At 60.7% G+C, this 15,895-nt stretch overlaps 1 protein-coding gene across 1 annotated transcript; it reads left to right on the forward strand.

Moving 5' to 3' along the window:
• Nucleotides 1-3,686: 3,686 nt before the first annotated feature.
• Nucleotides 3,687-11,599, forward strand: PNPLA5 (patatin like domain 5, triacylglycerol lipase; the record flags this gene model as incomplete). The annotated part of the gene is made up of 10 exons (XM_084254882.1): nt 3,687-3,879; nt 4,219-4,451; nt 5,149-5,214; nt 5,450-5,659; nt 6,030-6,090; nt 7,379-7,564; nt 8,904-9,036; nt 10,878-10,977; nt 11,430-11,483; nt 11,573-11,599. 10 exons carry the CDS (start codon nt 3,687-3,689, stop codon nt 11,597-11,599), a joined length of 1,263 nt encoding a protein of 420 aa, XP_084111008.1.
• Nucleotides 11,600-15,895: the final 4,296 nt, after the last annotated feature.

A 15,895-nucleotide genomic window follows, 5' to 3' on the forward strand; every position in this document is an offset into this window, starting at 1 on the left:
GCAGCAGTTGGCAGCCAGGGCCAAGGCCCGCCCAGGCACTTCCTGCAAGACTCAGCAGACGCCCCACCTGAGGGTGTTTTCCTCTCTGATGGGGGGTCGCCTGACCGCCCCCACCACCGTTGCTGGGAGATCTCAGACAGCCACGCCCAGTTGGCACCGCGCCCAGGTCCAGAAGCACAAAATCTGCAAAAAACAGCCTGGCCCCTGGCCCCGGCTGCCCACGCCTGCTCTCCTGCCCCCCGGGTTCTCACGTGCCCCTGCTCCCCCTGCCTGAGCCTTGCCGCCCACTCCCCGGGCCCTCTCCTCCTGCGCCCGGCGAGTCCCCCCTCCGCCCCCATCACCTTTCTCAGAAGCCTCCAGGACGGTCCCCACCAAACTCCAGCCCTGAACTCACCCTGCTTCTGAGCTCCAGCCTGTCCCCGCCATGTGCGGGAGACTCGGGGCACAGTGGGCTCCCCCCAGAGCGGCTGCCCGGAGGGGTCCGTTTCTCTCTCTCCTGAGCACTGGCCCCACTGCGCTGCCCCCACTCGGCTGGGCGCTCAGGCACAGTGCAGAGAGGAACCGAATTTATCTTTGCTCATTAACATTTAAACGCACAGTCCCGGCAGTGACCAGTGACGTGTCTTTCCTCAACAGCTTTTGTTTCGGGCGGGCTCGCGCTTTATTTCAGCATTGATTTTGAAAATTTAGCATCTGAATTGAGACACGTTTCAAGAGGGAAGGGTCTAAAATATATGTTTGCCAAGGGGGGGGACCCCGGGGACCTGGCGAGGGACCTCGGGGCGCGGGGGCGGGGACTGCACGGGGGCTGCAGCCCAGGGGGAAATGCATCCATTGGAGAAAATGAAAAATGACGTAAAAAATACATAAAATAATTAAAAATAAATACATTTTTAAAAATAAAATAAAATAAAAAGGTGTGCGGGTGGGGAGCCTTTCCAGAGGCGCACACCCCCCCCCCCGCGGTGACAGTGACTCGGATGCCAGGTCTTGGGGGGGGGGCCTTGGCGCGTCCCCTCCCTGGATCTTACCGTCCGATGCTCACGATGCTCATGGCCGCGGCTGCTGACCTCCTGCCCCGGCCCCGCCAGGCCTCCAAGGGGAGCGAGGGCGCGGCTGAGGCAGCAATGACTGAGCATCTTGCCCAACACTCTCCCTTTCTCTGCTGCTCTCCCTCATCATCCCGGTCTAGGGAGAGGTTTCCGCGTCTCATTGATCCACTCACTGGTTCCAGTGATGGGCTCGGGGGCTCTCACTGCATCCATGGACATTATCGCCCTGTTCTGATGTTCCGGCAGTCCCGGGTAGCTGTGAAGCCTGCAGCCTCCTTTGGACAAGTGCCCATGGTTTTTTGGCTTAAGATGGTCTGGGCCCAGCCTTCCGGGATGCTTCCAGAGGCCCAGCTCCGCCCAGGCTCCTGCGGGAAGGCCTGGGCTCCCTCGGTCACCGCCTGGCCTGCTGGGCCCTGTGGACCCCCAGCCTGGCGCTCAGCTCCCCGTCTCCCCTGCCCCCACCCTCTCTCCCGGCAGCCCACCGGAAAGCAGAGCAGCCCAGCTCATTCTTTTCCTGGTTGCGCTCTCCTGAGTTCTTGGCTCAAGGCTCAGTTTTTCATCTGCCAAATGGGGCTGTAAGGCTGTGACCTCACAGGGCCGCGTGGAGGGAGAGGAGCTCGGGCTAGGAAATGTGCTCCCCGTGGGGGGGAGGGAAATCCCTGCAAGGAAGTGTTGTCAGCCCCTCCTGAGGCCACCTCCACGGAAAGAGGCCTCCAAGCACTCTGCACCCTGAAGCAGAATTAGCGTTGCCACCCCCCCCAAAAACTCCCCCCCCTCCGGCCCCCCCCAGAGCCAGCCCACCAGTCCAAACCCAGCCTGGGCTGGGGCCACTCGCCTGCTTCTTCCTCACTCTGCGGCTCAGCCCCTCAGTGACTCATCATGTTTATGTTGTTCTTTTTTTTTTTTTTAAAGAAAGAATTAACTTTTTTTTTTTTTAAGATTTTTATTTATTTATTTATTTTATTTATACAAGCACTGGGTACAGTCAGAGCGCGGGAGGGTGAGAGAATTCACCAGAGCCAGAGCGGGGAGCAGAGCAGGCAGCAGGACCGAAGGACACTGCTGAGGGGAGCAGCGGGCGGCGGGAGAGGTCTGCGCGCCATGCGGGACCCTCCTCCGGTGGCCGGGGAGCAGCCGGGGATCGAACCGGCACTGCAGAGGCTGCGGGCAGCTTCGCAACCCAGCGCTCAACCGCTGCGCCACCGGGGAGGCCCTATGTTGTTCTTTTCTTCCCTAGGCCCCTGGCCTGCCTCCCTCTCCCCACAGGGACACCCTCCAAACAGGTAGCATATGACCTTCGACTCACCTTTCGGGTAGCATATGACCTTCGACTACTATTTTCAAAACACACAGCAGTCCTGCGGGGTTTCAAAATGTTTGCACAGATGGTGTCAACATAATAAACCCCATTCTTTTGCTGGTCGCTATGATGTCCCCGGAAGTGGTGGAAGTGGCCTATCCATGGGGGCGGGGGCGAGGTGAGGGAGCTCTGCCCTCTGCCACTGCACCCCTCCCTCATGCCCTGGGGGACAGGAAGGATCCTCCTGGGTCCTTCTCTTCACCTGCTGCCCCAGTTCCCTGGTGTGGACAGTTTTCTGTGAAGGCTCTTCCTGCAGGGCCAGGGCCTGGCCTCTCCTGGGCCGGTGGTCCCACCCCGCCTGCCTGTGAGGGCACGTAGCACCCTCTGGGTGCCAGCAAGGGACAGTGGGTCTGGGTTTGGGGGTGCAGCATCAGAGCAGAAAGCGCTCTACAGCTCCTCCCCCACCCCAGCCCCTTCATCTCATTCTTTTTTTTCCTGATTAATATTTTATGGTATATAATTCTTACATCATTTTCATTTTTGCACAATGTATGCCTGATCACTTTGCTTCTATTCCCCATACAACCGCACCCCCCTTATTTTGACCCTAGTCCTTCCTCTCCCCGCCCCTCCCCCCACGGGGGTGTCTCTGGTTTACAGCTGCTTGTTGATTTTGATTTTTACTTTGAATTAATTAGCATTTTTCCTGGTCCCTTATTTAGGTTTTCTAAATCCCTGCTCTGAGCGAGATCATTCGGATCATTCGGATCATTCGGATCATTCGGATCAGGTCACTCACATCATGCTTCAGGTGACTCATGCTGCAGATCACTCGTGTCCTCCTTAGGGAGGATGCGGGCAGCGGCGCCCGGCCTGGGCTCTGGCCTCCTCCGTCCAGGGCGCAGCTGCCCAAGGGGGCGGGTGCGCCCCGACCTTCCCGCCGCTCTTCTGCCTCAGGGCTCCCCACTTGCTGGCCACGAAGGGGGCAGGCGGGATGCTTCCGTCAGGAGGCTGTGCAGAGGGGGTGCCGCGCCTCGCGGGCCTCCTCACCCGGAGCCTGGGCTGGGATCCCGACACGGGCTGGCGCCAGGGCGCCCACGGCTCACCGGCACACCTGTGCACACCTGTGCACACCTTGCACACCTGGATGGGGGTGTGGCGGCCCGGCGCTCCATTGGCTGGCAGGGACGGTGGTGTGGGGCGGGGCGGGGCGGGGCGGCGGGCGCGGGGCGCGGGGCGCGGGGCTGGTCCCCCCAGGTGCGCACTGGGTGGCCTCGCCGGCTCCAGCTCATCCGCGCGCTGTCCCCGCGGTACTGGACCGGCCCTGCCTCGCCATGAGCCGCTTCGAGGAGGAGGGCAGCTGGAGCCTGTCGTTCGGGGGCGCCGGTTTCTTGGGGCTGTACTACGTGGGCGTGAGCCAGTGCCTGCGAGAGCGCGCCCCGCGCCTGCTGCGCGGCGCCCGCCGCTTCTACGGGGCCTCGTCCGGGGCGCTCAACGCCATCGGCCTCGTCCTCGACAAGCCCGTGGGTGCGCTGGGGCGGAGCAGCGGGGACGGGGAGCCGGGACCTAGCTGGCCCGCGCAGGGGAGGCTGGCTGAGACCCGAGGGGAGGGGAGGGCGGGTGGTGGGGCGCGCGCTGTGACCCCCAGCTCCCTCCCCTTTAACCCTTGGAGGACCCTGACAGCGGGGTGATGGCTGGACCTCAGGTCACTTGGGGGCCAAAGGTGGACAGAACTCCTGGCCCAGGGATTGGCACAGAGCCCTGAGCTGGAGGAAGGACCCTCTAATCTCAGGGCACCCAGGTGGGGGGTCAGCCTTGGGGGCCACGGGGCAGGCCCGCTGGGTGACTGGGGACCCGGCCCCCCAGACTTCTGCTGCCACCACGTCTTGAGCCCGCGGCTGCAGTTGGAGCAGCAGCGCCTGGGCGTCTTTCACCCCTCCTTCGACCCCCTGGAGCACATCCGCCAGCACCTGCAGGAACTTCTGCCCCAGGACGCATACGTCCTGGCCTCCCAGCGGCTGGGCATCTCGCTGACCCGCTTGCCCGATGGCCAGAACGTCATCATCACTGACTTTGCCACCCAGGAGGAGCTCATCCAGGTGAGCGGGGTGCCCCCCCGTGCCAGCGGTGGGGGCTTCCGGGCAGCACTGGTGGCTTGAAGCTCCTCAGCTGGTTCACAGAGGAGGGAGTTGGGGTACAGAGAGAGGCATGAGGCAAGTGTGGAGACGCCCCCCTTGCTGGGGCCCTCTGCACACAGAAGGGTGTGTGGGGGAGGGGCACGTCAGACTGTTTTAGTCAGGGACCCCGCAGGGGCTGCTCTTTCCAGAGGGGTGCCTGCCCAGCCCCCACCCCACCCTGGTCCTCCAGGTGCCTTTGACGCCGTGGGAGCAAGAGGGAGAGGGTGCAAAGGGCCAGTCTCCGTCCCGTCCCGGGGGCTGTGAGCAGACCAAGGACCGCACAGGGGGCCCCTGGCCTTCGGGGCGGCTCTTTGGGGAATTAAGGAACAATCCAGATTGAAATGTAACTGGAGGCCGTGACAGCGCCACCGGCAGGGAGAGCTCGGGATAAGGCTGGAGGGTCCCGGACAGCTCAGCCAGGGAGGCGGGGCAGGGGCGATGCCCCCCGTGTTCAGGGACTGTTCTGGGTGCTGTTGGGACAGTCCTGGGACAGGAAGGAGCAGGCGAGGGCCCCCCCCCGGGACGGTGAGGTCAGCCTCTCAGGGGTTGGGGGTTCTCCCCTCTGATTCCCTCAGGACAGAGCAGTTTGTGACCAGGAGTGTGATGTTTGTCATTCCAGGCCTTGACCTGTACCTTGTTCTTTCCTTTCTATTGCGGGACGATTCCCCCTGAGTTCCGCGGGGAGGTGAGTGCACGCTCGGTCTCCGTGGCCTGCCCCCTGCTCTGGCCGCTGGGGTACCTGTGCTGCGAGGTGTGCGGGTGGGGGGGCCAGAAGGGAGCACTTACTTGTGCCAGGTCCGCCCCTGAACCTGGGGGCCCTGGAGGCTCAGGGTCACCAGCTCCTGCCCACCCTCGGCGGGTGGCTGGGGGTGTATGGGAGGGGGCCCGTGTCCTGGCCACAGCGCCCCTCTGAATTGCAGCGCTACGTCGACGGGGCGCTGAGCAACAACCTGCCCTTCTCGGACCACCCCTCCACCATCACTGTGATGCCCCTCAGCGGCACAGCGGACATCTGCCCCCAGAGCACCTCGGCCAGCATGCACGAGCTGTACACCTTCAACACCTGCTACCAGATCTCCACCCAGAACTTTTCCCTGGGGATCTCCACCCTCATACCTGACAGCCCGGAGGTCGGTGTGGCCACGGTGCCGTCCATCTAAGGCTGCTCCCGGAAATGAATGTCGAAAGGGCCCCTGGAACCACACACCTCGACCTATAGGGAACCAGGCGATGGTCCAGGCATCCCGGGCCACACCTTGTTACCCCACTTTCCAGAGGGAGGAGCTGAGGCCACGGAGGGGAGAGAGTGGAGCCAGGGCATCCAGTCAGGGGATCTCGGAGCAGGGAGTGAAAGGAGGCTGCAGGGGGGTCCTGTGGCCTTCCCTGCCCGGTGCTGGGGTCTCCCGGGCCCTTGAGCCCCGCCGAAGAGTCTTTGGGGGAGGCCGGCTGGGCTCCAGCTGGAGGCGCAGGTGTCGCCCCTCACCCTCTGTGTGTTGGCAGGAAATGGCTGACTTCTGCAGACAAGGTTACCTGGATGCCCTGCGATTCCTGGAGAGACGTGGTAGGTGCCTGTAGGGTCAGGAAGACGACAGGGCAGGTTTTCTCATCCCATGCAGACCGGGTGAAGGAGGAGTCAGAGTCCTCAGTGGTTTTGCAGGCTTTTATTGGGGTTCACCAGACATAAGGCAAGCAGGGGTGTGGGGGGGCCAGGAGGCGGGCAGGCTCCCAGCCCCCAGCAAGTCTTCACTCCATCTGGGCTCTCCGGCGTTCTCTGCTTCTCTCTCGGCTTCTGCTACTTCTTTTTCGGCTTCTGTTTCGGCTTCTACTGGCGTCCCCGTGACGCCGCCCCCAAAAGCACAGTCTTGGCCCAGGTGACCCACTTCAGGTGCCTGCCATCAGGCATGCATCCAGGATCACAGGGCTCCCTCATCCATCCTGATGGCGGGAGGGCAGAAAAGCCCGATTTTTTACCCTACCCTACAGTGGCACCCCTACCATAGGTCCCCACCCTAGCTGGGGGCGCACCACACACGAGCATGTGAGGGTCCTGCTTCTCAGCATCCACCCTGTGCTTGGCCTGAGCTGGATGCTGGGATCTGGGGAGAAATCACACCTGTGGGGCTTCACTCCAGGGAGACAGGGGGATGCTCAGGGATGTGGGGGCCCAGAGGGGGGCAGTGGCCCAGCAGGCAGGGGCAGGCAAGGAGGACTTCCTGGAGGTGGTGACCATTGTGCTGGATTTTGGCTAGTTATGAAGACTAGAGTAGGAACATTGAAGAGAGAAAAGAAGAGGAATGTTTAGGCAGGGGGAGGAGAGAGAGAGAGAGAGAGAGAGAGAGAGAGAGAGAGAGAAAGAGGGGGGGGGAGAGTTAGTTCATGGAACAGCAGGAGGGCCAGAAATTTCTCAGCTGGAGCTGCTCCCCACCAGGCGATGCGCTTTCACCCAGCAGCGCTGAGTTGTGAATTTAGGTTGTGTGGTGGAGAGAAGCCGATCCGGGCTGGGCCTTTGTGTATTGTCTCATGTAATTCTCAGGGAAACATGCAGGGCGGGTCTCCATCTCCCCCATCCACGGAGAGGGACACCGAGGCGTGGCGCTGTTAGTCACACAAGGAGCGTTAGTGACACCAGGGTTTGAACCCCGAGCTGGGCCTTTGGGATCTGGGCTCTGATTAACCACTGGAAAGCGTGCGGGGAGCAGATAAGGCTGGGGAGAGCAGGAGCGGGTCCTTGTGGATGACCCATGGGTCCGCCCAGCAGCCAGCATATCCCCAGAGCTGGGCTTGGGAGGGACAGCACCAGGAGGCTCCAGGGGTGCTGCTCTGTCACATTCTCCCGTCCCCTGACCTAGGACTCACCCAGGAGCCGGTGCTGAGGACGCTGGTGTCTAAGCAGCCCCCCGCCCCAGCCCAGGGGACCCGGGATGCTGGCGATGATGGAGGCCAGCAGGCGGCGCCGTCGCTCGACTGGACCGTGCCCAGAGTGCTGATCCAGGATGTGCCTGACTTTGAGCGGCTTTCACCAGAGCTGGAGGCTGGTAAGCCCCTTCCCGGCTCTTGTCACCACTGGCGTCCTGCACAGAGGGGCCTGGGCCAGGAACCCTGCCCTGAAGGTGATCTGGACTCACTTATTGAACACCCACTAACTGACTGCCAGGCAGGGTGCCAAGTGGGGTGCCAGGTGGGGTGCCAGGGTCCTTTTATATGTTCTATGTCTTTCACTCCTCACCACAAATGTGGACCCAAGTAAGTTTTCTTACCCCATTTCACTGATGAGGAAACCGGAGTCCAGAAAGTGGGGTGGGGGGGATAAGCCAAGGTCTCAGCCTGGGGCTGGGGCTTCAGACCCATGTCCAAGCCTGAGCAGGCCAGGTCTTTGCCCACAGCCCAGGAAAGGGCAGGAGGCACAGAGGGACCTCAGAGAGGCCCACGTGGAGGTGCTGGACTCACATCCTCCTCCCAACATTGCTCTGAGGATGGTACTATGGAGACGAGGAAGCCATGGCACAGAGAGGTTAAGGGACTTACCCAAGGTCACACAGACAAGAGCTAGTAAAGACCGGAGCTCTGCCCTGCACGATCCCTGCTCCCCGCTCGGTGACCCGAACGCTGCAGCCCGGGAAGGGACAGGCACGTGTGATGTGGGGGTGTTTGAGCAGCATCTAAGGGAGACTTAGAAGGAGGAGCTGGCTGGGCAGAGGGTGTCCAGGCAGAGGGCGTAGCATGTGCAGATGTCCGCGTTTGAGAGGGGAGCTGCAGGCCCCGTGGCTGGGGCGGGGTAGCAGAGATGAGCTGGAGGAGACTGGAAGGGCTCGGCAGTGGCCTCCACAACCGTGCCCGGAGAGAGATGGAAGGGGCTACTGGAAGGGGTCCTGGGGGACGGCCCTTCCTTCCCAGAGTTCTCCGCTGGCTCAGTGTTTGCGGCACTGAGCTGAAGAGGTCGGCGGCTGGGAAGAGAGGCGCGGCCTGGTCAGAGCAGGGACAGCGCCGGCAGGAGGGTGGGGTGGGGAGGCGACAGGTCTGGAGACTCCCTGGCGGCGCCAGCATCGCAGCAGCAGGCCTGGGTGTGCAGGACGCGGCGGCTGCGGGCTCTGGAGCCCTGGGCCTCGTCCCCGCGACCGCGAGGGGGCACCGGAGAGCTGTCTCGGCCTGTGCCTGGTGCCCGGCCCGGAGGCCAGGGTCCCGCAGACGCCGCCTCGGCCAGGGGGGCCTTGCCTGACCAGGCCCAGTCCACGGGCGGTGGGCCCTGCGGGCTCCCAGTTCTCAGAGGAGACAGCGCAGGCTCGGGAGGGGAGGAAACGCCCAGGAGACGCGGCGGGCTGGAGGGGCGGCGGCGGGCAGCCATGGCTTCTCTCGCAGCCCTGGCTTCTCTCGCAGCTCTGCGGAAATCATGCACGAGGGACCCCAGGCCCTGGGCCTGCTTCTGCCGCTCGGGCCCGGGCCGCATGCTGACCTACCTGCTGCTGCCCTGCACGCTGCCTGTCCAGTATGTCTACTTCCGGGGCCGAAGGTGAGGCTCCGCACGGCCCGGGAAGCGCTGGCTGGTCCCCCCGGCCCCGCCGCCTGGTGCTGGTGGCATGACCCGCAGGAGCCTTGCCGGGCTGTGGGCTTGGCTCCTCTGCAGAACGGGACCAAGGGGAGGCGCTGTGGCGGCTCCGATGGTCACTGGGGCGATGGGCACTGGGGCTTCCTGGCCAGCAGCCCCACCCTTCTCCCCCACCCCGTCTCTAGGACCGTTGGCCCGTGGCTCCTGCTGTCCGGGCCCCAGACAGAGCGTGCTGTCCCTGAGTGTAACTCAGGGGCTGGTCTGGCTCCCCTCAGCTGGGGGGTGTCCTCGCCTCCCTGGGCCTGCTTCCTTTTCTATAAAACAAGGCCCTCTCAGGGCAGACTGGCTGGTTAGGCCCTCAACAGCCCTCCTCACTCCACCGATGCCTGGGTCACCTCGCGGGGTGGCCCCCGCATCCCACTGGAGCTGGAGGCAGCCTCACAGGCACCGGTCAGCGCACACTCACCTGTGCAGCCCCAACTCTGCTAGGGTCCCCGGGGAGTCCCCACTACTGTGGCCTGGGACAGTCCCACTAGGGGCCGTCTGGCTGGATGGCTGCCTGGAGCAGGTGGAATGGGTAAGAATTCACTGGGCAAGAGGGAAGAGAAAAGCATTCCAATGGCTGGAGCAACACGTGCTGAGGTCCTGGGGCAGCTGCGGAAGGGAGTGAGGGCGAGTGCTGACAAGAGGCTGGGGAGGCTGGCCGGGGCTGGGCACGCGGGGCTGTGCTGACAGAAGAGTGAGGTCTCTGTCCTGACAGTGGAGGGAAGGCAGGGGAGGGTCTCAGCAGGGCAAATCGCATGAGGTCTGTGTTTTTCACAATTCTCTGCTCCCTGGAAGAAGGTCTATGACTGAGCCACAGGCTTCTGTCTTGCTGCATATTGAGCTAGTGCCTGGGCAGCCCCGGGCAGCTGTTTAAATGGTCAGCGGCCCAAGCTGGCAGCAAGCTTTCTGCTGACACAGGCTCTCCTTAGTCAGCTAGCCGAGATGCCAGACTGAAACCACAGGAAGTCAAGAAGGATAAATGCTAAGTCTAGCCTTTCCGGTCCAAAAAATTCCTATGTGAGTACCAATGGGGAGACTGGCCCTGGCCACAGTTCATACTTGGGTCTCTTCTGAAAACTTTATGTTCGACAGGTAGGTTGTAATAATAGAGGCAAGAGGTTTAGAATGAAGGAGGTGATGGAACAGCTTATGCTTGCTTGTCACACTACACCCTGTGCAATGTCTGTACAGTTTGAGGCACCTCTAAGGGAAATTTGTTGGGGTGAAGCCCTGCCATGCCTAGGGACTCCGGGGTATGCTCTCAGTCAGAGTTGGACAGCCCAGCCCTTTGCTGGCCCTGCAGGGCCCAGCCAACGTGGGGAGCCAGGAGAGGGTTTTGATGGTCAAGTGTGTGTTTCAGGAAGGTCACTGGCTGCTGAGAGGAGCGTGGAGAAGGGTGTGGAGTGGCAGGCAGGGGCTGGCCAGGACCGAGGTGTGGAGGAGCCTAGGAACTGCAGGCGAGTTGAAGGTCCTCAAGGACAGGCGAGGAAACTGAGACCCAGAGTTTCCCTGACCGGCCCAGATCACATGCTGATAAGCAGGAGAGAAGGGGGCTGGGGAGGCTGCCCCTTGCATCCTCAAGACAGCTGAACCCCAAAGTCTGACCATTCCACCCCTGGTCTCCCCACTTGTGCCCTGAGGGGCCTGGCTACCTCCACCAAGTTCAGGGTCTTCCGGCCTTTGCAGGCCCTGGGAGGGCTGCTGGACTGGGCCTTGAGCTCAGACTCAGCTGGCGAAGCTGTCGCTGCTACTTCCTTCAGGCTGGTGATGTGGCTGCCCGATGTGCCAGCTGACCTGTGGTGGATGCAGAACTGCCTGAGGCGCTTGACCCTCAAGGTCTACTCCAGGACGAAGGGCCAGGTCTGGAGGGCTGGCCAGGTGTGCTGGCAGATGGGCCTGCGCCAGAGCTGGGGGGCTGTGTGGGTGGGTGGGGGACACTGTCTCCTTGGACTTGGACAGGGAGGGCCTGAGAGATCACAGGGGCCAGTCTGCAGGTCCCACTCGGGCAGTCACTTTCCCCTCACAGACACAGCTAGAAGTTGGGATGAAGAGCAAGAATCCACGGGTGCTGACTGGAGACCCTGCAGCCCTCCCCTCCCCTCTGTGGGCCCTTTGTTCAGCCAGGACCCCAGCCTAGCACTCCCAGAGCATGGCCACCCGAACCTGCCCACCACTCCTGGCTCAGCCAGATCAGGGCCTGGGGTGCTTCCACATGGTGGGATTTGGGAGGAGAGTAGCCCAGGGCTGCCATGTCTGTCACCCACTCCCAGGGCCTGAAAGCCCACACTCACCAGCATCCACTTCCCCCACAGCTCGCTGGTTACCAGTACCCGCCAGCCCGGGGCAGCTCATGTGGACCTGGCCAGGTAGCCCAGACGCACCCATCGAGGCCAGCCCGGTGACTGCGCCCTGCCCTGTCTCAGCCCGAGTCCTTTGTGCCCAATTTTGCCCCCAGTCCTTGAGTATCCTCTTCTGCAGCTGAGTCCAGCCCCTGGCCCAAGGCGGGCACTGGGATTGTTGGCTGCGTGGAGGGCTGAGGAGAAAGCCCCCCTTTGCTCTCAGACGCTCCCAGATCAGGGAGGCAGGGGTCCCCAGGAACAGGAAGGGACCTCTCCAGCCACCCTGGGGCCTCTGCTCCTTAGAGCCAGCCCCTTGGGCTGGGGGGCTTATCTCTGGGGAAGGCCTGTGGTATGTCTCTAGGCCACTGGAGGCAAGTGTGAGAGAGAACTGGGGGCAAAGGAATAAATGTGTGAACAAAAAAACCAAGTGATTCATTCACTCATTCATTCGTTTGATCCATACGTAATGAGTTACAGGCTCTGGGCACACAGCTGTGGACAACACTTGCACTCTGGCAGAGCGGATGCTCAACATCAACAGGGACAGTGACCGCAAGAGCATCCTGAGGGGTCAGTCTGTGACGTGAAGGAGAGCGTGGGGTGGGCTGGGGAGGTTGGGGGGCAACTGGAACCAGGGGGCCAGGAAGGCTTCCGTGAGGTGAGCCTTGGGGTGGGATAAGGATGAAAGATGAGAGGAGAGTTTGCAGGAGGCAAGAACAAGAACCGAAGCCCTGAAGTGAGCGTGAGGTGACGTGGTCTCTGGGGGGGGCCCCGGGAGCCCTGGGGGTGGGGCAGCCGGCAGAGGCTGGTCACAGAGGCCGCTGTCAGCATGATGAGGACTGGATTTGGGCAGTCGTTGGAGGGTGCAGAGCAGGGCAGCAAAAAGGTGAGGGTAGAGTGGGTGAGTGGAGCTCCTGGAGGGCAGGAGGCAGATGGGAGGGGGGTTCGAAGAGCTCTTCTCTTTTAGAGATCTATAGTAAAAATAGTCATGAATGAAATGATAAAATACTGATACTTTCTAAAAATAATCCGGATGGGGAAGGGTGAGTGAGAGTTGATGAAATGTGAGTTGGCACCAGTTGACAGAGGGGGACGGATACATAGAAGTTCCTTAGAACTAGTCTAATTTTGTATACGCTTGATATTTCCAAAATAAACACATCATTATCCTTAAAATTTGATCGTACGTGCAAGTAGAAAAATACACATGGACACAGAACAGGGAGCTGCGCTCCGCAGTCCCGGGCGGGCAGGGCCGCGGCGTCCGGGAGCCGCTGGTTTCAGCACCGCGGACAGCGGCCCCCGGCTGCCAGGCTGGCCTGGCTGGAGCCTGGAGGGCGGAGAGCTGCCCCCTTCCAGACCCTGCAGACGGGCATTTACTGCCCGGGGGGCGGGGCAGGCTTTGGTGGGCATTTTTGGCTCCTAAAAAGGGTGTTTCCCACTCTTTAAGGATGCCTTTGTCAAAAATTAGGATGTGCGTGCATCCATCTGGGAGCTCTATTCTGCGCTGTTTATCCTCGGCCACCGTATGTCAAACCCGCGCCACATACAGCTTCAAGGCATGTAGTTTAATAGTAAGTCATAAAATGTGATAGCATGAGCCTTCCAGCTTAGTTATTCTTTTTTTTTTTTTTAAAGATTTATTTATTTATTTATTTATACATGCACTGGGCACAGTCAGAAGCGCGGGAGGGTGAGAGAATTCACCAGAGCCAGAGCGGGGAGCAGAGCAGGCAGAAGGACCGAGGTACACTGCTGAGGGGAGCAGCGGGCGGCAGGAGAGGTCTGCGCGCCATGTGGGACCCTCCTCTGGTGGCCGGGGAGCAGCTGGGGATCGAACCGGCGCTGCAGAGGCTGCAGGCAGCTTCGCAACCCGGCGCTCAACCGCTGCGCCACCGGGGAGGCCCCAGCTTAGCTATTCTTACTCAAAATTGTTTTGACTGTTCTAGGTTCTCTGCTTTTCCACGTAGAATTTAGAACCAGCTTCTTAATTTCTACAAAAGTGCATGCTGGGCTTTTGCTTGGGATTGTATAGTAAAGACTCTTGGTGAATTTGAAAAGAATGAGCATCTCTACAATGTTGACTTTTCCAGTCCACAACGTGGGTATCTTTCTGTCTCAAGTTTTAAAGATTTTTATTTCATTTCTCACATCGGTGTTTTGTAGCTTGTCACACATCTTTTTAAAAGATTTATTCTTAAACATTTAATTTTTTGATGCAAATAGCAATTTAAATGTTCAGTTTTCAATGACCGGTTGCTAGTATGTAGAGCTAGAACTGCTTTCTGGTTTTGGCCTTGCTAAACCGATTTATTAGTTCTAGTAGCTTTTTTGGTTTTGTAGATGCCTCAGGATGTTCTATAACAAGTTTTTCTTTTCAGTTTTGTGCTGAAAAAGACTTAAGCCTATAGAAAAATTAGAAGAAGTGATACAACAGTGGTGAGCAGAATAGTACTCCCCACCCCTGTGTTATGTGACTATGTTGTGTGTCAAAAGGAATGGAGGTTGCAGATTAAATAAGATTAATCAGCTGACCTTCAAATAGCCTATACTGGATTACTGGGTGGGCTCAATGTAACAGGGATCCTTAAAAGTGGGAGAGAGAGGTGGGAGAAGAGTCAGAAGTGGACTAATGTGATGTGAGACAGACCAGGCTGGCCAGTGCCGGCTCTGAGGTGGAAGAATGACCAGCAGTGAAGGAACGCGGGCATCTCAAGAGGACTGCAACCTGCACACCAGAGAAACGGCTACCTGGGTTGGTGATGAGGGAGAAGCTCACGTTTGCTGATGTACCCACTAGATGTGCTGGGTGCTGCCAGTCTAGGACACAGATGGAGGGGGTGAGGTGCAGAGGGTGTGTTAGAGCTGACCCACTTTGTACCTGTGCCCACACCCCTTAGCCACTGGAGCGGGGCGAGGAGAGCAGCTGGGCAAGGCAGGACCATGAGAGGATGGGGGAGTGGCCAGTCCAGAACTTGTCCTGGGAAGGTGGAAGCAGGGGGACACCATTGAGCACAGGAGCCAGCGCCTCCAACACCCTGGAGGCGGCCGACCCTCCACCCACCGGCCCCACATGAAGCACTGTCCTGACCTTGCAGCTTTGCTTGTCCTTGAACCCTGAACCTTGTCCTTGCATGTAATCGCACAACACAGGCCCTTTGTATTCGGCTTCTGTGCTTCATTGTTTTGACTGTGACATTTACCTGAGGCGTGGCACACTCGGGTCATTCTTTTTATCTCTGTGTAGTAAGCGACCCATTGTCTGACTGTATCACAATCTATCCAGGCTGGTGCTGATGGACAGTCGGTTGGTTGTTTGCAGATTTTACCAATTATGCACAAATTGTTCCTGCCTTGCCTCGGGAGCTGACGCCTGTGTCCTTTCCACCCAACCCCGTACTTTTGAAAATTACTTTTTGGCCCAATAAGATGTTTCAGGTTCATTTGGTACTGGCTGTGCTCTGGAATTACCCTTTTCTCTGAGAAATCCTGGGTACTTTTGCTGGAAGTACTTAGGGACCAAGATCTGGGCACACACCTAGCATTCCTGGATCCCTGCGTCTAAGGACCTTTCCAGCAAAGACAAATACACATTTTTCTCCAAATAGTCAACCCATGGCAAAGCCGCAGGTGCCTGTCCACACCCGCGCTCCCCCACGGAGACGCCTACCCGGCGCAGCAGCGCGTTTCCTCTTTCTCCCGAGGCCACAGTTCGTGCCGAGCTGCCCCTGTGCCTTTACCTAAATGATCTCGGCAGCGTCCGGCCCGGGAAGGGCCTCCGTGTCTGCGAAGACGCGGGAAGGAGTCTCTGTCTTCTCCTCCTTGGCGGGGCTGCACGAGTCTCAGCCTGGAGCCGGCGGAGGGGCCCGGGGGTCCTGCGCCCCGCAGGGCGGCGGCGGGGGCTGGAGGTCACCATGCCCGGCTCAGCGCGGGACAGGGGCGCTGCGAGAATTCCAGGGGGGCTTTGCCTTTTGTTTTAACCGTCCCAGGCAGGGAGCGCCGCTGCTTGCAGCTTGTGGAGGGAATGTTGGGGTGAAGGTTCCCTAAAACCTCTTTAGAATTTGGCTTCCCAGGCCGTGGCGCGCTCGGGCGCACCCGGCACGCGCAGCTGCCCGAGTCCCGGCCGGCGGGGGCGGGTGGGGGCCCTGGAGTCCAGCCCCGGCCCGGCTCGCCGACGGCTGGGGAGGGCCCGGGGGACCCCCAAAGGCGCCGGGTCCCCCGCGCCCCCGCGAGCCGGGCGCGCGCCGGGGCGCCCCAGGGCGTGTCCCCGCGTCCGCGAGCGCGAGCGCCGGCCCGGTGGGGGTGGGGGGCGGGGCCGCGGGGGTCCGGGGCCGGCGGGCGGGGCCATGACGTCATGGCGGGAGCGGGCCGCGCCGGCGCGGGGCGGGGCGGCGCCGTGACGTCACGCCTGCGGAGGGGCGCGCGGGCGCGGGCGGGCG

The sequence above is a fragment of the Talpa europaea genome (genome assembly GCF_964194135.1).
Source record: "Talpa europaea genome assembly, chromosome: 15".
NCBI classification, from domain to species: Eukaryota; Metazoa; Chordata; class Mammalia; order Eulipotyphla; family Talpidae; genus Talpa; species Talpa europaea.